General features: G+C 40.1%; 1 protein-coding gene across 3 annotated transcripts; it reads right to left on the reverse strand.

The window, feature by feature from the left end:
• Positions 1–1,539: 1,539 nt before the first annotated feature.
• septin4b (septin 4b) lies at positions 1,540–23,181 on the reverse strand. Of its 3 annotated transcripts, XM_058634583.1 has the most exons (13): positions 11,223–11,282; positions 10,083–10,229; positions 8,979–9,320; positions 8,523–8,619; positions 8,320–8,406; positions 7,703–7,826; positions 7,430–7,564; positions 6,587–6,704; positions 6,394–6,495; positions 6,162–6,258; positions 5,901–6,063; positions 4,477–4,576; positions 1,540–3,100 (listed from the first exon to the last, which is right to left on the reverse strand). In XM_058634583.1, the coding sequence occupies exons 2-13, from the start codon at positions 10,176–10,178 to the stop codon at positions 3,032–3,034; spliced, it is 1,530 nt and encodes a 509-aa protein (XP_058490566.1). In that variant the 5' UTR covers positions 10,179–10,229; positions 11,223–11,282; the 3' UTR covers positions 1,540–3,031. The 3 variants fall into 3 exon arrangements, with proteins under 3 accessions (XP_058490566.1, XP_058490568.1, XP_058490569.1); XM_058634585.1 differs by lacking the exon at positions 4,477–4,576 and having other exon boundaries at positions 11,223–11,283; XM_058634586.1 differs by lacking the exons at positions 8,979–9,320; positions 10,083–10,229; positions 11,223–11,282 and adding an exon at positions 23,081–23,181.
• Positions 23,182–26,892: the final 3,711 nt, after the last annotated feature.

Genomic DNA, 26,892 nt, shown 5'->3' on the forward strand with positions numbered 1-26,892 from the left:
TAGTGTAGTATGTCGATCAAAATGAGTCAAAAAGGTCATAGTATAGTATGTCGTCCAAAATCAGTCAAAAACGTCATAGTATAGTATGTCGTCCAAAATGAGTCAAAAAAGTCATAGTATAGTATGTCGTCCAAAATGAGTCAAAAAAGTCATAGTATAGTATGTCGTCCAAAATCAGTCAAAAAGGTCATAGTATAGTATGTCGTCCAAAATTATTTAAAAAAGTCACAGTGTAGTATGCCGATCAAAATGAGTGGTCATAGTATAGGACATAGTATAGTATGTCGTCCAAAATGAGTCAAAAAAGTCATAGTATAGTATGTCGTCCAGAATTAGTCAAAAAGGTCATAGTATAGTATGTCGTCCAAAATCAGTCAAAAAGGTCATAGTGTAGCATGTCGTCCAAAATCAGTCAAAAAAGTCATAGTATAGTATGTCGTCCAAAATTAGTCAAAAAACGTCATAGTATAGTATGTCGTCCAAAATTAGTCAAAAAACTCATAGAATAGTATGTCGTCCATATCAGTCAAAAAGGTCATAGTATAGTATGTCGTCCAAAATCAGTCAAAAAAGTCATAGTATAGTATGTCGTCCAAAATCAGTCAAAAAGCTCATAGTATAGTATGTCGTCCAAAATCAGTCAAAAGTCATAGTATGTCGTCCAAAATTAGTCAAAAAAGTCATAGTATAGTATGTTGTCTAAAATGACTCAAAAAAGTCATAGTATAGTATGTCGTCCAAAATCAGTCAAAAGTCATAGTATGTCGTCCAAAATCAGTCAAAAAAGTCATAGTATAGTATGTTGTCTAAAATGACTCAAAAAAGTCATAGTATAATATGTCGTTCAAAATTTGCCAAAAAAGTCATAGGTTAGTCTATCGTCCAAATTTTGCCAAAATGTCCCAGGTTAGTATGTCGTCCAAAATTTGACAAAAAAGGTATAGTTTAAGTATGTCCTGCTAAAAGTCACCAAAATGTTGTTGTATGTTGTATCCAAAATCGAGACGACATACTGCCTCCACCGTGTCTCCCCATTAAATGTGAAAATTGTTCCTCATATGTTTTTATGTTAAAAAACATTTCAATTTTCAAAATGAACATGAAATCATGAACATGAAATTTCAGGACCATAATACTACATTGCCCAATCAGGACACACCTCTTTTTATTAAATTATTATACTTCTCATATTTTTTATAAATTTTTTTAATGTAAATATTAGCATTTAAATTGTAATTTGTCCTTAAATGAGACCAGGTAGTTAAGAGCGATGGAGTCGGACATTGAATAAAACTGGGTGGAAAGGGAGGAGGGTCCCGCTAGATCTGGAGCAAGAGTCTGTTGAATATCCAACCTGAAACTGATTTCACTGCAGTATGGACAAGTGGAACATTTAAATAAAGGCACAATTTACCACACTATCAGAACTGTATGTGACAAAGTCAGTGATCATGTATCTGGGACTTCTCTGCACATCAATACATGAAACTTAATCTGTCATTCAGTGTGTGTGTATGTGGGGGGGTCAATGGAGACATACAATTTTAACCATATTTTATTACAATATTAGAATTTGTACATGTTGTCCTCTTCATATGCATTTTCACTTATAAAGTTATCACATAAATATTTCAAAAGTAGAATAGCAAAAGCCAAAAAATACAAAAACACACAAAAAAACAACCGACTGTGATAGAAGCTCAAGGAATGTAGTGTTTTTAAACAAAGGTCACATGACATGGCAGAGTCAACCAATTACCAAAAAATTAAAGTTTTTGTGCAAGAAATTATGAGAAGACAAGTTTGATTCGGCACTCCTGATCATTACACTCGGCTTTGATTAAATATTAGCAAAACAATATTGTTCACGTCAATTAAAAACAAAACAAAGCAAACACTTCATTTTCTCATTGCTGGCCTTGGTTATAAGATTTCAGTTTTTTCTTAAAGTAAACACATCATTTCAACCAACCAAATTATTATTAAAATAAATCCACATTTTGCCAAATACTGTATATCCTTCAACAGAACATGTTTTCTTTGCCCATAAATAACTGAGTGATCACTACAGTAATCTGCAGAAACCCCTTCCCATAGTCACTCACCTCATGTCAATAAAGTCCATTAAGTGACGTGAGTTTGTGGTCACATCACCAGCAAATGGGAAGAATTTACTGTGAAACCACTGTATTTTGGGGATAAAATGACTTCTACATCATTTAAAAAAATGTAAAATTATTTTAAATGCGGTACATCAGTAAATGGTGGACTGTCACACCTGGTTAACGTCCGTACTGTGAGGCAGCAGAGGCGGCGACGGTGGCGCCGGCCGTAAAACAAAAACATGCAGACACTGCTAAACACTAACTTTAAATGAAACAACCGTCACACAACGTTTTAAACCAAATGAACCCACAGACCACAATCATCCACACGGCATCCATACAATGTTGAGCAGTGCTGTAGTGTGTCGTTAAATAAAAGTCAGTATGTAGATTGATGGATTATTAATATGGGTTGGAAAATTAAATTACAACAGTATATGAACGTTGACCTAGAAGAAGAAATTAAACACTTGCACCAGAAAGTGTGCTGATAATAAAATCTGAGTAGGTCACCAGAACATGATGATGTAAACCTCATAAAACCAAACAAGAATAAAACAAAAACCCTGCAATCATGTGGCTACATAAAGTTCAGATATGTGATCTAACTGAGACTGAGAAATTCAAACAAACATCAGACCTGGTCTTTGTTTTTTGTTTTTTTTTATATAAACAGTGGAGTGTTTTTGCAGCAGTGGAGTCGTTAATGTCACAGATTGAGGACAAAGAGAGTTGTGAGGCTGCAGATGTCAGACCGTCTTACCACTGCGTCATCCACGTGTGAGCGGTCGCTGATGAAGGAAGGTCGATGATCCGGAGGGGAATTAGCTTTCCGGTTTGTTTGTTTTTCTTTCTTTCTTTGTTTTTTTACTTCTTTAAATCCCAGTGAAAGAGTGAAACGTACGGAGTGTGACTGGTGTCCTGTGTCAATAGGAATCTTTTTGAGTCTGCATTTGATCCTGGATCCTCTGCAGCATCTCCTGCATCCGCCTCAGCTGACAACGAGACAAGAGATCAGGGTTAGTCCCAAAGTTAGAAATGCATCAATCAATCATTTTTATTTAACAAAAAAAATATCATCAGAAAAAAAATCAATACCATGCACCAGACAAGACTGTCCTTTCTAGATCACGTGACCTCCCCTGACAAATCAGTTAGCTGCTTATGTTTTTATGTTTTCATTTTTAACAACACATTAATGTTGGTTGCACAAAAAAAAAGTAGAAAGAAAGACAAGTGGGCACAAATGATGTCTTTATTTGACAAAATAATTGGATTTACGGAAAAGGGACGCACTTGAAATCATTGAACACAAACACCGTGTGGAATGATGAATGTCTGCTTTATCCATCTTTACCTCGTCCACCTGGAAACACATTCTTTCTCTTTCTACTCTAAGATTATAACACCTAACAAACATCTATTTTTAGACCTTGGATACAAAAACACCGTCAGCACCTTCCTTATCATATGTACTGTTTTTATTGAGACAGTATGATGCTTTCCTTTCCTTTACTTACATGTTGAACAGGTTTCGGAGTGAGTTCTCATATAAATATTGCTTGGATCAAAAAAAAGTTAAAGTTAAAAACCTCTCATTTCCATATTTGCTGTCAGGGTAAACGTCTTCTTTTACAATGAGTAAAGAGTAATTTATATTCAGTGATTATATTACCAGCGTTGCTGAAAATAAAAAGTTACCGAGATACGAGAGTTTTTTTTAGAGGGCGGAGGTTATATCATAAATAAATAAATAAATAAATAAAACTTGTTGGACATAAAGCTTTAAGGTCCAGGGGATGAGTGAGGATAAAGGCCAGTGATTTATACCAAAGTACCACCTGAGAAAATATTGAGCTCTCAAAGTAACACCATTATCACCAACGTTTAAATACAGAGGTGTAAATAGGTCGAGCAAATACTTCACACACTGGTATAGTGACATTAGATTAAAATTGGAGCGATGATATAAGATGACTCTAATTATTATTATTTCATTTATTATTATTATGTTTTGACTCCGGTCAAAATTCCTCAGCTCCACTCCGAGTATTTCTGATTTTCCTCCACCAGAGGAGGCTCAGTGTGAGAACCATGGGCACAGGGTGTGGAGTACTCTATGTGTTCACTGATTCATGTTTTTTTAAGCTGCTCATTGTCAGCTTCAGAAAACATGACCTGAGTGCGTTTCAAAAACAAAGATTCTGTGAGACAAAGACACTCAGAGAGCTTCATCCTTTATCACGCGAGGCTGAGTCTCGGCTGCGGGCTGAGAGTGTGAGAGCTCGTGGTGCTCAGTGCTGTGATCACACTGGTCACTGTGACCATGTCGGTGCTGATGTGACTCCAGTTCAAGGTCTGCGGGCCGTACCTCGTCGTCTTTCTCCCGGATGAGCTTTTCCGTCTCGCTGTCTGTCCCTCCGGTCACCGCAGAGAGGGGGAAGTCTGTACCGCTCTCCCTGGTTAATTTACTGCAGGGGGGGGATTCAAGTTGTACAGAAGTTAAAAGAAATTGGCTATCAGATGTTTTTTTGGAAATGTCAACACAAATCCCCCTCAGAGTACTAACAGGTTATTATCTACACATATTTGCCAATGTGGTTTGTCTGTGCAGGGAATGGCGTCTCTTCCACCACCCTTTGTCCGTTCTCCTTTCTCCTCCCCTCCTACATCACAAGTCGTGAGAGGCTTTTTTTTCCACTGACAAACAGCTTAAGCTCACAAGCTGAGAGGAGTGTGGAGTTAATGGAGATTGTGGAGGTCTGGCTGCTGACTGGATAATGAGTTTCTCACAAGAGACCAACATCCCAGAGCAAACAGTGCAAATCAATGACTTAACCTGTATGTTAACTTAAAACTGTGGATGCATTACTTTTACTGTTACATTTTAGGGATGGGAATCACAGCGTACCTCACGATGTGCTACGACACGCGATACATGCTCCACGACGCGACGGACTACCACGTGATAATCAATTTACTGCAAGACAATCTTACATCGATGCATCACGATATCTGTCTAACCGAAGAAAACAAAACATAACAAAAAGTTAAGAGTGCAGGATTTCTCTATTGATTCACAACATAGTGAACAAAGTGCATAAAGTCTCAATCAATCAATCGTGTCATTGATCGTATTGCACGAGGAAGGACGGCGATATATCGACAAATCGAATGAGGTCACACAGAGCTGAAAGAGCCAATCAGCTCCACATGCATGTCTCGCTCTCTCTGTGTTCCTCAGTACAGCAGTGTTTAGATCTCGTGTCGCCCAGTGACATTCGCACGCTGCATGCAGGAAGTGATTTGGTGAACTGTTTTATCAAGACAGACGGAAGCAACAGCAACATTGAGCACCGATTGTGCTTTCAGAGGTAAAAGAGAAAGAAAGAAAAACAAAAACCCTGGTCATTCAGCAGTTTGCCTCCGTCTGCCCCTGAGCTGCTGCTGCATTCACACAAACACTCCCTCACTGTGATAGTGTTGCTTGATAGATCCAATTTTTACGGATGCAGCATACAAATAATGTTACAGGCAGAATAATAACATCAAGAACAAATATCATCAGAAGTTTTACATGTTTCACTGTAACTTTAAATACAGTATTTTCTCTATAAATAATGTACAGTACTTTAGAATCTGTGTTATCTCTTTATATCTCTTGGTGTCTAAAACTTTAAATTAGATTTAAATTTTCAATGGTCTATGAACTCCACCAGGTTAGAGTATGTTTGTTTCTCTCTCTGTCTCCACGTGTGTGTGTGTGTGTGTCCTGTGCGTCAGTGTTGAGCATACTTGCGGTTCCGTTCCTTCACGACCATGCGGGTCATGCTCTGGATGCACTGGGCCCTGTAGTTCTCGTAGTGGGTCTCTCGGGTCACGTCCTTGAGGTCTTGCATGTGCGAGCGAACGAGCATGTTCCTCAGCTTCACGAAGTCACAGTGTGCCGAGTTCTCTACTGCAAAACACACCGTGGAGATCGGTTGTCACCAGAGAATTCACTGATCTCATAAATATAATAATATGCAGGTAGAGACGTGAAGAGATGTGCTCTACCTTCAACGATGCCCCAGGGGTATAAACGACCACGCACCCTCTTCCCTTTGGCCTCCACCACTGTGTTGCTGCCGATCACTGCAAAGGGAATACTCTCCTGGTGTGGAGAACACAAAAAGTCATTCAATTAAAATGTGAGAGGATTAAGAGAACTACTTTGCTATTATTCCTACTTTTTTGTTTATAGAGTAACACATATCAGCATCCAGTTCTCATATTTACTAACTCTCACCTTTAGCTCCAGGTCCTGCTGCTTAAACTCCTCGTCCTCGTCAGAGTCACAGTCAGGGAACTGGTATATCTTGATGCCGTACTGCTCGATCTCCTCTCTGATCTGCAGAGTGACGACAACAACAACAACAACAATAACACACGTCTGCTGTGACATTTGAGTTTCAAAACCTGTGCAGGACAGAATCTCTTGCCTTGATTTTCTTTTTCTTGACTTCATTCGGGGTGAGCGTGTCGGCTTTGGCCAAAACGGGGACGATGTTGACCTTCTCGTGCAGAGCTTTCATAAACTCCACGTCCAAAGGTCGAAGGCTGGAGGAAATAAAACACATGAAAAATAACACTCTTTGTGTTTGTGTGTGTGTGTGTATAATAAGTAATACTCTCATACTCTACACTCTTTACATGATGTGACATTTGTAACTGTTGTAGTTAATGAACATTTCCAAATAAACTCTGGGATAAACAACATTATGATGCGGGACAACGGTTTCAGTTATTCAACTACGTAATTCCAGACTGTGATTTAATTTAGACCCTTTGGAATTTGTTTCAGGCAATAACACAATGTTTAAGTCTGAGTAACGACTGAAGCTTGTCAACAGAGGGAGCGCTTCCTCCACTAATGTGACTTTTCAAACAAAGCGCTGCCGCATTGCTGGAGGTTTATGGAACAGTAGAGCCTCAGTGTGTGCAGCAATGTGGAACAGTGCAAGTTGACAAATGTGCTGAAAAGCACCACCATCAGCACTCAAACGTCTGATTAAAGCAGGAGGACTGCAGCAGACGTAAATGCAGCTGAAGGCAGCAGAGAACCTCCAACATTAACAATTTATGGGGCAGAATCTTTGAAAGTAAGTAGTAGATGTTTCAAGTAAATTATTCTGCTGAGCTAAGGTGAATTAACTGTGATGAATGCTCTTCAGAAAATGGGAAGGTAATGGTCAACAGTGAGACTCGCTTCCTGCTGTTTTCTTTATTGGTGGAGGCCGGGGAGGGAAACTAATCCCCGGACGAGCTCTGCAGGTTTGTCTTACCCGTGACCAAAGGGTGAGATGAAATAGAGGCAGCAGTGTACGCGGTTGTCCTGGATGTTCTTGCGGTTGAGGCCGCTCTCGTCCCTGAAGTACTGCTCGAACTGCTGGTCAATGTAGTCGGCGACTGACTTCCAGCTACGGCAGAAACACACACACACACACACAGTTATTCTGGGAAATCACGGCAGAGCTAAAATAAGGTTATCCAGCTGTTCTCTGTGAAGATTCACAGATTCATTCAGACTGAGGATGTGTTATTCATGCAACATGTACCATTCAGTGTTGTTGACAGCATCTCCGAACCCAGGCGTGTCCACGATGGTGAGCTTCAATTTGACACCTTTCTCCTCTATGTCCACTGTGTGTTTGGTGATTTCTACTGTTTGTGTGATTCGCTCTGGAGGACAAACACAAACCACAGTAAAACAAATATCCATCAAACACAATAGAAAAAAAAATTAATGAAACAACACAATTATCAAACTGCAAAGAGTGCAATTACTTTAATAACTTGTAAAAAATGTAACCAATAGTTGGAATACATTCATAATTGTAGTTCCTCATCATTAAAAGGTCCAGCATAAGAAAATGTAATATCATATTTGAGCTGTATTTTCATTCAAATATTATCAAAAAAAATAAAGTGTACAGTTTTCTTCATGTTGTAATTAGCTTTTTATATTATTTTATTATAATATACAGCAGAATTGATTGCAATATGCAACTTTACCCCTAGATGGCACTAAATCCAACACACTGGGATCTAATGTTTTGTCTTTTGTCTATTACAGAGTGAATATAAAGGTAACGCTACCTTTCCAAAAACAAAAAAAAGCAATATCTGTCAGAGAAATCGCAATTTGGTGATGCTAAAATCACAGCTTCCTCACCTTCAGCGTTAAGCAGCTTCCTATCTTTGTAAAGATCTGTGAGAAACAGACTGTTGACCAGAGTGGACTTTCCCAGACCAGACTCCCCTTCAAACAAAGAACAACAAAGACAAAATGACTCAGGTCAAGACTGTGCAGTTAAGTCAAAGTCAAAGGCCGTGCCTGAGATCTAGTGTCTGCTTATGTGAATATGAGGGGTTTACCTGCCACCATGAGTGTGAAGTCAAATCCCTTCTTAACCGACTTGCGATGCACCTGGTTTGGCAATGTTGCAAAACCAACATATTCCTTGTCCTGGTCCTGAAAAAGCAGAGAAATATGATGTGAGAATAACTCAGCGAGACGCACATCTCCACATAGATATAACGTTACAAACGGTATTTTTCCATGCTTCTATCAAGCGTCCCAAAAAAGATATACAAGAATGACAAGCAACGTTACCACCAGAAAGCTTCAAACAACTCAAACTGTTCCACTAAAAGAAAACAAGCACATATCAACCTGTTTCTTCCAAACCTGATACAATCACACACCAGCAGTTTGAGATAACTGTCAAACACATCGCAGCACACTGAAGATTTGGAACCTTAAAGGCAAAAAGTAAACCCCACAGGGTTTTTTCTCTCTTTGATATTCCTGCTCAGACCTCCATGTGTTACCTCGTTATTTTCATAAGGATCGAATCGACCCCAGGGGCTCTTGGGCCTGGGAGGACAGACGAGGGACGACACGTCAAACTCCAAACTCCTGCTCTGCGGCAAACTGGGGTCTGGGCCTGAGTCAGACTGTGCACTACTCGCCACAGGGGGCTGCAAATAGGACGGGGTGTGGGGACGATCTTCACCCACAGCTTCCCCATCTGCATCATGAGGCTCTATACCCTGGTGGTCATGGTAGTCATGGTGGTGTTCATGGTGATGATGATGGTGACTGTGCCCTCCCTGGTGGTGAGGGTCTTGCATAATGTTCTCTACCTCTGAGTCGTCTGACAGGCTTGAGTGCTGGAGAGACGTCATGGAGGAAGAGAGTGAGGTGAGGTGGAGCGGAAAAAAACGGGTGGAGGCAAAGACAGAGGAAAGGTGTAACAGGGAAGAGACAGTGATGCAGGGAATAGAAAAAGAACATCTTTAGAATTGTTCTTTACAGAAGTCATTGTACTTTACAGATGGCAAAAAAATAAAGCATGGGGAGATGCAGATAGGGCTGGGCCGTGGTTTTTTAATCAATTTTAAGACCAAACTGCAGGAAACAATGCTGTAAAAAATCTTGGCGCATTCTTGCAGTCTCTTAATTGTACATTCATAGAGAGAAATATGTCATTAATTTGTCCTATGAAGGACTGGCCACTTCACAACTGAAGATAAGAAAAAAACAGAACTTTACCTATGAGGAGATACGCAGCTGATGTTTGAGCTACTGTGCATATACCAGTAACAGCAGCTGTAACTGGAGCACAAAGATAAATAATGTAGTGACCCTCAGAAAGCAATGAGGCCATTTAAGATTCATCTGTAGGTCCATACTGTGACTCTGCTCTCATGTTTATATGTATATACACAACACACAGAAGATGGTCATGAGGGGGAAGTGTGGAATGGCTTTCTGTGACAAATCCCATGAAACACCAAGTTGCAGCTTCTGATCAGAATAATGACCCAAAAGTCGAGTAGATCATGATTTTGTCGCTTAACTCTGATCAATCAGAAACTATGAATGGATAAGGAGGATTCAGGGGAGTTAAGGGGTTCTGACATGATTAATACCTGTTCACCGGTATGGTCCCTGTTATGATCAGGGGTGGCAGGGCAGCAGTCCTGCTCGTCTGATGAAGAGTGGGCCTCATGGTCACTGTCCTCCATTGCAACTGGGGCAACAGAGCACTCTGCAATCTCCAACCAGAAGGGAATAGACTTGTGTGCAGGTTTTTGAATGAGGAAAAAAAGAAGGGGTTTGACAAGAGGGGTGAATGTGTCCAAGCAATGAAGACAAGAGGGAAGATGGAAAAAAAAAGAAAAGAAAGAAAAAAACATTAAATAAAAGCAAAGTTAAAAGGCAGCGTGTGGTAAATGGTATGAAAGCAGAGCAGATGAGACAACTGTTTGGTTTGAAGATGAGTGATCGATGTGTAATGGCCTTTTGGGAGCTGTTGTTTTCTTTTCACTGTAATATAATGTTATTGGTCCAACATCCTGGCCTCCTGTCACTTCTATTAGATCCTATAATGTCTTCCTCACCACTGCTCCAGCCACTGTCAGTGGCAACAGATCAGACTGTTACATTTAGTTATGAGAGAACCATTCAAAAGGTTGATGAACATTTGAATGCATTACTGTCAAGTCACTCTGCAGTCAAGAATCACCAACTGTTTCATGCCATTACATGTTAACCTCACTGGAAACTACTTAAAGCCTGATGCAAGTTTGATAACCTTCCATCAATGTTCAAACAGAGTCAAAAAGCTTCTTGTAAAACCATAAAAAAAAGATCCACGTCCTCCATCCTTGTTTTAATCATGTTGCTATTTAAAGCTTAATGGAAGAGAAGCAATTGATAGTTGAAATCAGTAAATCAGTGACCTGATTTCCTGTGCTCACAACCAAAGATCCAGAGATCAATGTCCGACATGGTGCATCCTGTGACCTACATAGAGGAGCTGGTTGATCACAAAGCTCAAACAACTTTGGAGCTAAAATACAAAGTTTACTGTTGAATTTCACACTTTCTTTTTCAAAGAGACAGGAACATTTTCTTCAGCAATATCAGTTACACTCTCGTGGAAATCACAACTTACACTACTGCGGTGTAAGTTGTAAGCAACATTAAAGCACAAGTCGATTCTCCCACAGAAAACTAAGAGTAATAACACAGACCGTTGCGCTCCATCGCTCCAAGCTGGGCCTCACCTCTAGAACCTCTCACCAGCGTGTGCAGTCTCTTCTTCTTGCCTCTGAGTGAACTGCTCCTCATGCTCACTCTAACAGGCAGCAGACACAGCAGGCTGCGGCATTTATACTCCTCTGGCCGAGAGGACACAACGTCCTTCCATCCCATCGAGCCACTCAGTGCCCGGGGGAACTGATCAGCAGCACGGATGAGCAACATGTCACCGTTCACAAAAAACACACCAACCAACAAACAAACAAACGAAATACACACGTTCACAGCTGCAGACAATAAAACGGTTCTCATACACAATTCTCACTTATGAGATACTTAAGATATTTTGTTTTGGAGTCACGCGACTAATGGATTACTCTGCCCATCATTTTACCAAGCAGCAACATTAAAAGAGAAAAAACTGTATAGACTGTAAATTAATTGTCACCAAACTGTGAGATCAGCTCCACTCATAAATTATCTATTAAACACAGCCTGCTGCGCTAATGACTTCACTAATCAAGTGGATCATAAACTATTTATCTGGCAGTGTTTGTCTTCACATACCACATTAAGCATTAAAGGAGAACTCATTCAAATGCAGTAGATGCAGCAAGATGCTCCAAAACAGTGTGTGTGTATGTGTCTTTTGGAGAGACATTCCCATGCACAATGATGAAATGTCTAGGATACAGCCTCACAAGGCAAGACACTTAGCTCATCCTTCATCGATTCTCCTACTGTACTCCATTAAAAACTTACATTTAAACAACTGTTATGCAGAGCATTTCTGAAGCTCCACCCGCACTCCTGACACATCTGAAATCACCTCTTTCCTGTCCCTCTAAACCAGATGAGTGTTGATCCGTGATATGATCATTGTTGATATTAAAGGTTTTGGGGAAAAAGAATGTGCTAAAGTTGCTAGAACAAATTAAAATGTTCCATTTATTACTGCGACTATAACAAATCAAAACATAACGCCCTTAAAGGGTCCCTAAAAGGATTATAGGAGTATTAAAATTATCTGTTGATTGATCAATGACATTTTTTGCTGCACCCTTTTCTCTTGAGCTTATTCAGTTGGAGTCAGCTGGAAGAAAACACTGTCAGTGATATCACAACAAAGCAGACGCACAAGATAAAGAAAGATTAACACTGGTGAAGTTTGGTTTCGAGAGTAGATTTGTTGATGTCATCGTGCTTCACAGTTGGACAGACTTATCCACCCAGAGCTGCTTTTTGTTCCACAGCAGGAAAAACTCTTGATATGAAATGAGTCTTTCCAGTCACTTTATTGTGTCCACACCCAGTAGTTTGTTCAACTGAATTAAGCCATCCTGTTAATTCTCACACACAAGTAGCAATTTATCCATGAGTTTAATCCAACTAAATTGCTCTTTTGCGTCACTCCTTCATACCAGTTTCCCAAAGATGAATCGCAAAGCAGGTGAAGTTTTTACTCTTCCAAGCCAATCAGCAGTCAAAACATGTCATCAGGAGACGACATGTACCCACGGGAATCACAAGACATGAAAGAGCAGATAATTTAATGCTATTATAGTAGTTATCGAGGCCAACTGTGGACTGAGGCGGGTGTGGGACTTTGGAGGTAACACAGTTGGAGAGAAAAGAGAAATATTTACCCAGCAAAAGTTATAATCATTCTTAACGTATAATGAAAGATGAATTGTTTATTTACAGGAAAAACAAACGGACAAAATTACAATGATTTTGTTGCATATTATCTTTGCAAAAACAAACAACATAAACAGATCAGCCACAACAATAAAACAGGTGACTGGGTTTAATGTAGTGGCCGATGAGTGTGTTTCTGACTTTGTCAAGATATGAAGTCATTGACAATGTTTAAAAGTTAAGAGTGTTAAGAATAAAATGCTCGGCTGTAATATTTGTACAAATTGCTGATGAACATTTCAGGTTTCTCTCTCTCTTGACTTTTGCAAGTTCAATCTGATTCACTGCTATACAAATAAAACTGATTTGACTTGACTTTGACTTCCCTGTCTCTGCAAAAAAACACGAGTGAGATCAATGAAAACTGCCTCTCACTGGCAGCTACTTCTTATGTTTAAATATTCAAGTTACATTGAAACATCTCGATCAAAGAAAACCAAAGTCAAGCTGTTGTGTATCAAGTAGATAAGTTACTGATGCTGCTTTTCCACTACCCAGTTCCAGCACGCTTCGGCTTGGCACAGCTCTGCATGGTTTGGTATAGTTTTCCACTACTATAGTACCTACTCAACGTGGGCGGAGTCATCATAGCATGGCTGACTGAAACTGCTGAGACTTTCTTTTATACGCGACACAAACACAAACTTGTGACTTGTAAAGCAGTTGTTTTCCATGTACCGAATCATTAGACTCAGAGATTTGTTTACAGAATTGCTCACTACTTCCCGCACGACCGGAGCACAGGCGCTGTCAGTTAAATGTTGTGATTTTAGACATTTCCATGCTAAATGTTGGAGATTAACGCATGTCTTCAGGACTTTTAAGTCCTTTTAACTGATCTACAGTTTGGCATTGTTCGGTTTGATTCTTGTGTTGGATGTTGCACTCATGACTCTGACCGATCAGTGGATGGCAGTCTGTCCACGTCACACATAGTATCGGCTCAGCTCGCTTGGAACCTTGTCAGAGCAGGAACTAAACCAGGTACCAGGTACTATCACGGAACTGGGTAGTGGAAAAGCACCATAAGATACCTAAAACAAAAACTACTATATATCATCCACAATGACAGACCCATACATGAAACATATCATAAAAACTCTTCAGATAAAGTTAAGAAAGCAGCCAAACACCTTTCACTGTGGCCTACCTTCGTGTAGGATTTACAAAATTGTCACCTCATTTTCCAATATTAACTCGAAGATGCCCCTACTGGGCTCTGACATTAATTACACACATCTTCTTGAGGCTGCCACACACACGCGCACGCACACACACACACCCACACACACACACACAGTGTCCCACGGGAGTGATTCTCAGCTGAGACCTGAGCCAATTACAATTTCTATAATTGGCCAAAGTGACATTTTAGTGGAAGTAACCTTATATCATCAGTGACGGCCTGCAGAGTTTCAGACCAGCTGAAACCACAGTGCGGCTGGAATGATGCAGCTGGAGCGAGATACATGGGAAAACTCTGGGACAAATGAGCCTTCATATACAGTAAAACAACAGCAGCTTGATTAGCTTTAAAGACTTCCTTACAAAATCCATTCATAATATCTACATGAGCAGGGACAATTAAACAATGGTATGCAGACGGGAACATTAAGGCTTTGTTAATAACAACACATTTGACTTTGTCAACAGCTGCTTCTTTGGCATTTCCTGCTACACTGATAAAAATGCTCTTGTGGTGTTTTGATGTCAGCCTACAGCTCGTGCGGGATCTAAGATCTGCTCTGTAGGAGATGTTGGCCTGGAATGTCCTGTTATGTAAATATGTAAAATGAGGCTTAAGCATCAGTTCGACCGCAGAGTTGTTTAGTGCATGTGAAGTCCAGACCAATGGATCAGATCATTTTAATGAAATATAATTAGTAGGTCTGAAAGACAAATGGTAGCTTTCACAGTAACAAAAACAAATCATGTGCTTTGTAGTCTTTTCTTCAAAGCCTTTCAAAAAGACGAATGTAAGCATGTCAAGACATTTTACAGTAAAGTGACAAAACTATGGCATATGGTCCATGAGAAACAACTGAAGGACATGGAAACCTGTTGTATATTTGAACGTGCTGTTTTGTAGATGTTGGATTGTGGTAGTGGGCTTTTCTGCTGCAGTGATGATGGACGATGATTCATTATATGAAAACAGCTCCCAGGGGGGAAATCCTACTTCAAATACCCCCTGTATTTAACATGGGAAATGCAATCAAATGTGGCCAAAAGTCATAAAGAAACTACACAGCATGTTATTGACCTTCTTTGATGGAAACAGATTTCAGCTGCAGAGGAGATGCAGTCAACATGCAGTCATTTATGTCTCAGCTACAATAATTATTATGCTATTATTCATTGAATGCTTGGCAGATTTGTGTCACAAAAGCTTATTAAGCTACATGTGGGTAAATGATGGGTTTGTACATTAAACTACACCTCGATTTTAGTTTAGCAAGAAAAAGGATGAACCAAAATGTGGACATTCACTATCAGACACACCAGTCTGCTTATGTTTCCTTAAAAAGTGAATTTTGTATGATGCACAGGCTGAAAACCAGAGAGGTTTCCCCTTGTGGCGAGGCCAGTAGCAGGTGGTGAAGTAAGCCATGTGCACTCTGTGTGAATGCTGTGGTTGTTTTCATCGTTATAGTGGGCTCTGTGTGAAGCTGGCTCAATACACACACACACACACACACACACACACACACACGTAGAGAGGGAGAGAGAGGGAGAGAGAGAGAGGAAACAGAAATAGCCCAGCCACCATCATACAGTACACTCCCACAGCTATAGAGCTCATGCAAATTTACACAGTACTGTGCAAAAGTCTTAGATTTGTTGTTACAGAATATATGGGAAACATGTATGCAGCTTTAAAATAAAAATTTTAACAAACAAAAAAAACAAGCTTCTACAGGTTTAAAAACATCAAGTATTTAGTGTGACATACACTTACACTTAATCCACAGCACATCCCTGACTATTACTACTATTTAGGTCTATTAAGACAGGTTTATTCAACACATGCTTGACCATTACACACACACACACGTGGTATAAGTTAAACCAATTGACAGCTAATAGAGCTCCAAAACGTCACATGACTGGGTTTCTATGAACTGCCATGTTGGCAGCAAAAAAATTGACCAGTGCTGGATTCAGAGTTTAAATCCACAGAGATCAACCAATATATCACAGCTATTAAACCTAATATTTCAAGCAAAATAACACACCATTACCACATAAGTTTCTTGAATAAACACAAAGCCAGGGGTATTTAACAAGTGCATCTTTGCCTCAAGTGTGAAGGACTGAGCATGAACGTGCTGTATTTGCTCCACTACTATCAACACACTTGTCAATTTAAGTTGTCATACCTGATCAATACAGGACTGTTTTAATAAGTTACAAACCCGGAAGCAGGAAAACTATCCACAGTCATGTGGGACAAAGTTTTTCAATAGCTGAGCAGAAAATTGTCATTGCTCTCACTTGAGAACAAGGCCCTGGTTACATACTCTCATGTGAATGGTCCAGTAAGTGTGTGGCTGCATGGGTGTCATCTAAACTGCAATGAACCAACAACTCTGCACATGCACAGAGGAAAAGTACAGCTGCAGATAACTGCCTTTGATGGTTGTGGAAAAACAGGGAGTGAGTGACACACACAGTTTTAATTGGCGGGTCTGTGAGAAGGAAAACAACAACCACATACCTCCGTATCACTGCTCATTTCTGAAATTGCCGCTATATCATGCCTCCATAACCAGAAATTGGTAGGCTATTCCTCAAATGTCATCATGCTTCACAGTTGGCTATTCCTCAAATTTCTCCACACAGCAGGAAGAAGAAAAGAGACAGAAAGCAGTAAAGAGGCTCCTCAGTCTCACTGTCAACAAATGTTTTCTACACATGCCCCTCACACATCTTGAGGTACACCATCAACCTCTGTCACTCTGCATCTGGAGCCATCTAAGGCCAGTCTGCAGCTGATATGCAAATAAGCAGCAGTAGCATCAGCAGCTCGTGTGTGCAGAGCGGTCCTGACCGCAGAAGAAGAGATGCTGCTCTGTGAGGCGCTAGACAACATCTGTCCTGCTGCTTTGCAACAAGCCTCTTGTGCCCTATTTCTTAAAGCCATGTGTGAGACCTCAACACACACACGCTTACACTCATGCACATTAAATCTTGTTGCCATTGTCACCAGCACATGTGAATTAAAGGAGAGAATAATAGTGAATGTGCCAGTTTAGAAATGAATGGAATAAGGTTAAGATTTTAAGAGCAAACACTGATGACAACAACAACAACAACAACAACAACTACAACAGCAGCATGCCCACATCTCACAATGGCTGTCTCAGCCACAGACCTCCCAGCTGACAGTACCAGGGCTAGAGTGGCACAAGAGAAATCTGTCTTCTGTGTTTGTGTGTGTGCGTGCATACGCCAAAAAGCCATAATTGACCTGACCTTGTCAGGACCAGTAATCCCTGTGAAGATCAAAAACCTGATCCTAATGAGGCAGAACCTCATTTCTGAGACAATTGTCAAGTTTGGGCTTAAGATTTGAATTTGTGCTTAGGTTAATGTTAGGTTTAGGCATAACTGTTATGGTTGAGGTTGCTTGTTTAGGCTGTCCAAATGAATGGACATCAATGCAGAAGAATAGCAAACCCAGACTGGCTTGTGGCCTACATGCTACAAATAATCTTTTTATCTTTACACACACATGCATGTAGATGCACGGATACTCAAACACACACACACACACACACTTAAGTGGGCCACAGCACAAAGCTTTTCTGTTAATCTTCGTGGATCCCTGTGCTTTGCAGCTCTTACAATACTCATTCTTTAGGAATTAGGATTGTGTGATTAAGTTGTGAGTGCTTATAGTTTTTTACAGAAGCAAACAGGCTCTAAAAATCTGAGCTATGGCACAAAGAAACTAAATCTACTTTGAAAAGCTCAGCTTTTTGCCCAGGACAGGATCTAATCTGATACATACTGAAGTTAAACACGCGAGAGGAGGGCATAGAGTAACAATGCAGAATTCAGCTGAGAATTCATTTTCTGCCTTTGGGAGGAAGAAGTAAATGTAACATGATCCCAGTCTTAATAGCTCTCACTGCAATATGCCAACTTATACAACAGTAATAACTACCATAAGTAGTAGACAGAGAGTAACACAAATAGTATCGGGTGAACAGACATGCCAGTCTAGCAAACCACACAGCGGGCAAATCTCACTGAAACCACCATTTAACACATGCAGGCAGAGAGTTGTCCTGAGAGAGAGGGGCCAGAAAAAACAAGGCTAACAGACAGGAGACTTTACTTCCTGTAAGCAAAGATGGTGTTTGAGGAGAGAAGAATTCAGGCCTGCTGTAAGCCTCTGTGACTGGCCTTCATTATAATGAAGAGTGATTATCATGCACTGCCTGAAAGGGCTGACGTTGCCCAAGGGAAAGATGCTGTAGATACAGTATATAATCTCGTACTCAGTCATGTATGTGTTGGTCTGCACACGAGCACGACCACATGAAGACACCACTGACGTGACAGCAGAGTGTCGTCTCTGGTGCAGTTAGGATCACATCGGTTGTACTAATTAAAATGTCTTTGCCCCGTTTACATTGTATGGTTGTTTGGCTCAGGACCAGCAGTGCTGGAATGAGTTCCACAATAAAAGCCACTGCACAAACCACAGCAGACCAGCAACAAACAGTGCTATTCAAAAATGTCCAGGACCCAACAACCCAGAGAGGAGAGCTGATCTACAAACTGCATCTGCACTAAACACCGCTGTGTGTTGCATCTATGTGGGGCTATAGGCTGTAAATGCTGAGTTTATTGACTTATTACAGAACTGCCACTGTCCCATGGGAGCAGACAGTGAAGGGAGGGGTCAGTGCCACCTGCTGTTTGTGCATGGAAGCGGCTTTTGACTTTGCTGTCGAAGCTACTGTGTGTGTGTGTGTGTGAGACATTGCACATTGCATTTGTGTATATGTATAGGACATTTAGGTTAGGTTAAACTTTATAGCTCACAATGTGGAAAATTCTGAAGTTTACAGCTGATCTCAAATGATCAGGTAGCAAGTGCCAAGATGTTGCTCCTTTTACAGCAAAAAAGCTGTGTGAGCAAGTGTCTGTATAAAACCACCAGATTATTGTACACAAGAAGGATTCGGCTCACCCCAAAGTGCTTAGGGTGCATAATCATGTTTGTGCGATCTGAAAAAAGGACCGTCTATATTGGATATTTGGCACCTAATGATTAAAATGTCTTACCACATAGTCATCATGGGTTGACATACATGCGTTATGTTTTTATTTACTGTATATGATCATTTCTTTTATCTTATTAGTGTTTATCTCCAGAACACTTGCCTGACACAAGTTGCGGAGAGACATTACATGTTTAAAATTAAGGCTTTCACTAACACTGTCTCCTTCCAGAAGGATTTCCAACAAGACAAGTAAAGGTGTTACTAATAATATTCACAACATCTTTGTTATTTTATTCTTCCCTAAAACTAGATAGTGACATTGTGGTATCAATATTATATAATGAACATCTTATCTCAATCTACTGTATATTAATACAACATAGGACAAATGGCAAAATGACATCTAATTGTGATGAACTATGTGTTGATATGCATTGCTTTAAATAATTAAATATTGTTTATTTTCTGTACTTGTTTGGTTGCAGGGAGACCTACACATGGACAATGCTGTGACTCTGTGTGGACAATCCAGAAATGAATGAAAAGCAGAAAAGAAATATGCAGAGAACATGAATTAGCTATACATTTTCTTTGGAACTGCCTGAGAAACTGGATGGGACATCTAAACAGTGCAGTAGCACACGGTGAATGCTAACGCCCTCTGAAGCAGATATTCACCACCTCTGCAGGAACATAAATATTATTCCACAATAGTGAGGAACGAGGAGATGCTGGAACTGCTGAACTTACACTTCCTACACTTCCTCCTCCATTCAATTATGGCTTTTTATCTGATACAGAGAGATTCCTGTTGGAACAGAGCTTAAGTATGTTCTCACTTTGTTTTTTTCCCCTTTAAAAGTGGCATGTTGCAACAATGGCTCACGTCGCTTTGGTGAGCGGAGGAATTTCCGTTGGACATGAATTAAAGTCATGCAAAGAATTTAGGCACTTAAGCAGTGACTATACTATAATACACTTCCAGATAACTGTGTATGTACTATCACCTGTAGTTTGTCCAGCTTGTGTCTCTACTGACCCACAAGGACTCACACCAGCTCTGCCCGCAGAGAGTATGATTTCCAGCTGGTCGAAAATCTGTCTCAGGACATCTTTAGCAACATTTTTCTATTTCTGCTGATTCCTTTTGTGAGAGAAAACAAAGAATCAGTGGTAAAACAGCAGAAAATGAGTGCAATTATGGCCATAGGAACGCTATTCACAATATGGGTTTGCATTGCCCCATTGCAATCTTTTCCAACAGTTTGAGAAATCTGAAAGGCACCATTAGCAGTGGTAAGGATGGTATAATATAAACAGGATCAATTACAAAATAATTATTTAAAATATTAAGCAGATTGGGGTCAGAATCAGCACAAGGTGCTGAAATTACACTTCAAATGCCACAACCACGGGTGTGGTTTCCCCTGAGCTCAGTTAGCACATGTTAGCCCACCACCTTAGTATAAAGACACAGATGTTTACCATTTATCCTGTTTGATCGCTGTCATTATTCAAAAGTAAAACCAGGAACACACTTTCATTTATACTGAATCACATCATATAATCACTGAACACACTGTTGCAGAAGACGAGGAGGGTGCAAAATAAATGATATCAAGTGTTAAAACGATGCTATTAACATTGATTAGTCTGATGTTTTGCAACATTATAGCACTGTAAAAACCACAAAAATGTCAGACATAACAAGTCGAACATCTGTAGTGCTGAACTCTATTTGGCCTGATGAGAGGCAGTGACTGGGCTGTTGTGTGGCCTCACTTCTGTGGCACTGAATTCCTCCCACATTACATTCACACAAAACCACCTTGTGATTTTTGGCTCCTGCTGAGCCTTATCACAACTCTTTCAGAGACTGCGCAGTCCAAAGTCAGACCCTTAGATTTGCTGAAACAGTGGTGGCATTGTGTCTCGTACCAGATTCAATAAGAGAAATTACATTAGAGTCTGGACTGGGTTTCCTGTCTTGCTAAAAAAAAAAGTGCCAACTGAATGGAAACAAACAATAAGTAGCTTAACTATTCTCACATTCATTAGCCTTAAAACAGAAGATTTAGAAACAGCGGTCATAAGTCCCAAGGGCAGGCAACGTTGGGAGGATGTTTTTTCATTACATCATGTGTAAAGTGCATGTAATATTTATAAAGAGGTTTGAATTGGGAGTGGGTTACCACTGCGGGCAAAACACATGTCTGGGCGGTAATCACCAAAGTTTAACAACCTGCAGCTTTACTACCACATTAACTTTGTCAGCCATGTTCTGTCAAATTTAAAGCTTCATTTTCCAGAGTTGTGCCCCTTCAATACATCTCAGACTCCTGTAGCAATAAACAAAATGTGCATTTTCTATATCATATCAGCAAAATTAGCATTAAAATGTCCCTCCATGTACATAAAAATACCAGCGTTTACCTGTTTCTTACTAACACTGTTTCGAATAACAGGTGACAGGGTCATTAAAGAGCAGCTGTGCGAATCAAATGGGCATGTTGCCATTGTTCTAAAGGCTACATACTGAATAAACAGGAGAAAGACACAACTGGTATTTATTAGAGTATAATGTATTATTTTAACAAGAATTTAGTTTCCATTCAAATCTAAAGATATCTGTGGGAAAACCTTTTTGACGGCATGTAAGGTTTATAGGTCAGAATTTCTCAGATTGTCTCAGAGATTAGGATTTCTAAAACAGGATAAGAAAATGCTTATAATACAGTACAAGCTCATATCTCTCTGGTAATGTACTGACCAAAAAAGATAGGACCTATAGTATCTTTCCACAAAAACTATGGAATCAGTTTCAACAATTCTGTATGCATATTCGAACTAGATACAAATTATGACTGCTGGTCAGTAGATCAGTACAGTTTTTGGTGAGCTGCTATTAAAAAATGTGTCCATTTATTGTTAAATACGTGTTAAATTCCAAGCAAAACAAACCCTAAGCACATGAGAGAATAATCCCATTTTACCAGCTCCTTTCCAAAGAAAGCACCATTTCAGGCACCTGACCGTTCTGTGGTCTGTGGACTCACATACTGTAAATAAAGTTTGGGGTGAAAGAACATAAATACAAAGCAGACAAGTCAACAAGAACATGACATTTTATCTGCTTTTGTTTCCTCACGACCCCTCATGGGTCACCTGAGGTCATCACTCTGATGCCCAAGATGTTTATCTCATATGCCAACGATTGTTATGCTCCCAACAGCATCACTGACTGACAAGAAGCAGCCCCCATATCCCTGACACATGCCAATCTGTGGCAGTTGGTCATAATTCTTTGCCACTGGCCGACCATTGTGGTAGTGTGACCCGGGACTAAAACACAAACGCTTACTCTGACTCTTTCATGAGACAAACAAAATGATGGTAAAAAATTGAGGGATTCAGTTATACGTCTTTATCAGGGCCTTGCGTATCCTCAGCAGATGGCGATGATGACTTCTTGGTCAGTGCCAGATTGGCATGCCCTCCAAAATCAAATACACATTATTGTTCTCTTTCCATCTGTTTTCATCCGCCTGGATATAATCTGCTTCTCTAATCTCAATGCCCAAACAACCAGGAGCCACACAAAATACACACATTTGGAAAAGAAAGTGCCCACACAACACAGGGACATGGGACACTTTGCCAGCTGACTCATCATCATGTGACTTAAGCACATGCAGCTCAAGCATCTCCTGTGTAATCTACACCTTATCCTTAATTAAACTCGTCTTCCATATATCCATAGGAACGTTTGCCCTATCACATCCTTATTATTCAGAAAAAAACCAAAAGACAGTTTGATGAAAAACGATTGGTGTGTCCGCTTCTTTACAATATGAGTAAATGTTCTGTCACAAATATCCTCTGTGACAGAACATTTGTGCTGTGTAGCCAAGCTTCTCATTACAACACAGAAGAAATGCTGCACTCACCATTATGCAGATAGTCAAGATTCTCCGCACACACACACCCCAGTAGAGAACAGTGACAAACCACAAGCTGCTCCAGGTCTGTGCGGACAAACCATCCGCACCTCCAGCTCAAGCAGTGCTACACAGTCTTACAGCCAGACATTAGCAATGTAATGCTGAGCACAGGCACTGCTGCATCCTGGGCTGATCGACTGCTGCTGCTGCAAGAGGAGCAGCGATAAAGGAGGAGTGCGAGGATTAAACAGAAACAGGGCAAAAAAAAATGTGTGAAAAGTGTCATTATATGATATTTCCCTGATTTTGTAAGTTGAAATTAAGACTTAAGAATTAAGTTTAGCTTCCCAGTCCCACAGAGCCCAGCATATTAAATAAATCTTTGCCTATTATTGATGTTTACTGATCATCTCAGAATGACAGTACACTTTTCTATGGTTCATTAAACGCCAACACAAACAATAAACCTGAGGTTACTTCTGTGGAATTAACACAGTCAACTTTTGCAACACGTGAGGTTTAACTACTGTGGAAAGAGATGTCACACCTCTGACTTGTTTAGGTAACTGATGCCCTTGCTGGAGTGTGTTTGGGTACATTTAGTGGAGCATGATAATATTTATATAAACTTTGCATCTCCTGCTCCCTCCCAAGTTTGAAACCCCTTTATGGTCCAGAGTCAAATTCAGTACAAAAATCTACAACTGGGCTTGCACTGCATGTACTGTACATAACACAGCGCTGAGGAGGCTACAGCCGTTTCTTTTGCTGATTACCTGAATTTATTTTAATCTCAGCATCAATTATATATTCACTGAGCTGCACTGAGAGCACTGCTGTGGGATTCTGCACGATTCTTGAATCAAACAGCAGGAAACTATGTATAGCACATGGTGTAGATCATGAGCACTCACACCTCGAGTAAATAAGGTGTCAAAAAAAAGAGTGAAAGAATGGATATTGTGGTTCTATTCCTAATGGAAATGCAAAAAAAAAAAAAGCACTGCAAACACAGCTTTAAATGCAGGGAAAGGTTTGGGTCGTATTTAATAAATAATACTATTAGTTAGAAATCAACTGCCATGCTTTTGTGGTTTTGTGGCTTTATTCCTGAACTGTAACATAATATGCTGTATACAGTCAAGTAGATCGAGGATTTTGTGTAAGCCTATTAATTACCAGAATATCCATTAATAGACCAAATGAATTGGTCTATTAATGTTTCAGACTTTCAGACCTTTGTTTCCTGAACTGGAGGAAAACTTTTCTTTATGATCACTGGATATTCTTATTCAGCAGCCAAATCCTAACACACAAACCTGGCTTGACTGCAGAGTGTGGAAACAAAGAGAGTTAAACCTGGCTGACAACTAACCTTTTAGCTGGCAAAGACACAATGCAAAATGGCACAAAGCCTTTCCAAGAGAGTAACTCATCGAGAACTGCTAGAAGCCATTTAAATGGAGCTTCAGGCTGACGCAGCCTGCTCTGTGAGTGGACCTAAATGAAGTGATGAACCCCAGCATAAAAGTTTTGGGTCTTCTCTTAATGGCTGCTGGGACAAGAGCGACCGAGCCCCGTGGCACAATGTGACAGTAATGTGGAGAGAAGGAAGTGGGTGAAGGCCAAGTTAAGAAGAATTAAGAACAGTAATGGAAAGACAAGAGAAGAGAAAAAGCTGAGCCAAACAGAGACTGAAGCACAGTTATCCACAGATCTGAAGACCAGAATCAATTAATCTCCTAACTATCCACAAGGCAGCTCTGTGCACTTGATCATTGATGAAATATTCCTGTATTTCATTCTCTGCTTAATTAGAAAAGTTAAATTAGGCAATAATAACCATTAAAACTGTTCTTTGAAGTAGTCTGTTATTGCAATATGGTGCAGGGGCAGAACTCAGCATGGCACCAGATGTTCATAGTAAAATCTCCATAAACCAAAAATAGGAGATTTACACAAAGATTTTACACAAAGTGAGAAAAGCACACATTCAAGAAGGGGAAAAAACACATCACTGTCACTCATTGTAATCTGTTTGGGCTATGATGTACAGACCAGATGGAGATTACAAGAAAACAGTGACTGAAGAACAGCTGGTTCTGTCTTTCTTTCTTTTTCTTGTTTAAATTTGTGTTATTGCTGGCAAACATGTCTACCACAAATACAAAAAAACAACACCTACATCTAAGTCAGCTGAAGAAGCTCCCATCAGCACACCAGTAGCTGCACTGCTGCGAACAACAATAATCCATCTGTGACGCAAAGAAAGATGATATCTGTAAATGTGTTTGATGGATTTCACAAACACATACAAATAAAAGAGATGAAAGAAACATGTTAAATTAAAATACACAATGGTGCAGCCACAACATGAACCACACAAAATGCAAATTCTGTTTATGTTATGTTTGGTGTTTTGCACTATCCACCACAACTATCAAATAATGCAACTCGCAGCACTTCAACACACATGATGCCAGCAGAGTGAGCAAAGATACTGAAATAAAAAAAAGTCTTGGTGCCCTTCTCAAAAATGTCTCAACTCAAGGAGAAGAAAAAGGTGTGCAGTGGAGATGCCTTGAAATATAGATGGCTTAATGTGAAGGGGAAGAAATAGCAAAACTAATGTCAACATTTTTTCTACTTCAAGGAAACCTTTAGGAGGGAGATCCATTTAGAAATAGCTACACTGAATAATCGTTCCTGCATTATCGAGACAAAATGAACTTGCAGAGGACAGACAAATCATATAATTAACCTTTCACCGAGTGAATTACATTAAAATAATCTTAACGCAGTAAGCCAGTGTAGATAGCAGAACACGACAGCTGCCACTTTCAGGAAGGAAATGAGCGTCAGCAGGAGCGAGGACCTCTACCTCACAGTAAAGACATCCTGCATGAGAGGAAGTTCAGTTTACATACATGAATAGAAATGTGAAAAATGCTTAATTTTCAGGGAGGGACTTTTGCTTTTTTTGTTCCCTTCCATCAGTTGGGAGCAGGAATCTGATTGCTGACCTTAGTCTAAATTCTCAGGCTAACTCTATTAATAGCCCAGACACTAGTGTGCACAAGACTCCTAAGTCAGCAGCCAGAGCGTGTTCACCAGGCCCTGCTTTAGTCTGGCTCTAGATGGATCCGGCTGTTGATTAGAAAGAAAAACAATGCTCCCGAATTGCTTTCTCAGTTCATTCAAGAAAAGGCACAATACTGCTTACAGTGAAGAACTTAAAGTGAAGTCCTAACTATATAGTATAAAACATGTATCCTTTAAAGCAGAGAGATCAGTTTGCATTATTTCGGTGCAAAGAATGTCATTTTCTCAACAGCAAAAACGTGGTACCCCATTTGGCACATGTCCAAGGAAAGCAGCGTTCAATCCGAGACAGACACTGCTATGCCATAACCACAGTGCTCACTCACAGTGAGAAAACTGGCCTTTGGTCCCCAGACTCTGAAAACAAAAAGGTATTTAGAGAGTTTTGGTGCACGGCAGCTCTGACACTGACAAGAGGGAGGGAGCTCTAAATCAGCCTTTTGACATATTGTTTTAGACATGCCAAAACCTATGACTCACTGTGTGTTTTATGGCAACAGAAAGTTACTGTTCAAGCATCTTTGTGTCACAAAAGGATTCCTACACTGTGTGTCTGTGTGAGGTTTTAAGAGCAGAGGGACTGGCTCACATTGTCTGGGGATGTAATTCCAAGGTGTCTTCGTCTCTATCATGCTGTAGTTTTCCCACTGAAAACCACAAAATAAGCAAAGTGGCTGAGTGGAATAGCCAATAACCTTGATTTTAGAGTAACATGG

Source organism: Solea solea, chromosome 7 (genome assembly GCF_958295425.1).
Source record: "Solea solea chromosome 7, fSolSol10.1, whole genome shotgun sequence".
In the NCBI taxonomy this organism is placed as follows: domain Eukaryota; kingdom Metazoa; phylum Chordata; class Actinopteri; order Pleuronectiformes; family Soleidae; genus Solea; species Solea solea.

Bases quoted from the DNA above. Each gene is read 5' to 3' on its own strand.
- septin4b (XM_058634583.1), bottom strand. From the start codon at position 10,178: ATGGAGGACAGTGACCATGAGGCCCACTCTTCATCAGACGAGCAGGAC. The intron at 6,705-7,429 runs GTAAGACAAACC...TATTTCCTCCAG, and splicing joins ATCTCACCCTTTGGTCACGG to CCTTCGACCTTTGGACGTGG. The intron at 6,496-6,586 runs GCAAGAGATTCT...GTCACTCTGCAG, and splicing joins TCAAGAAAAAGAAAATCAAG to ATCAGAGAGGAGATCGAGCA.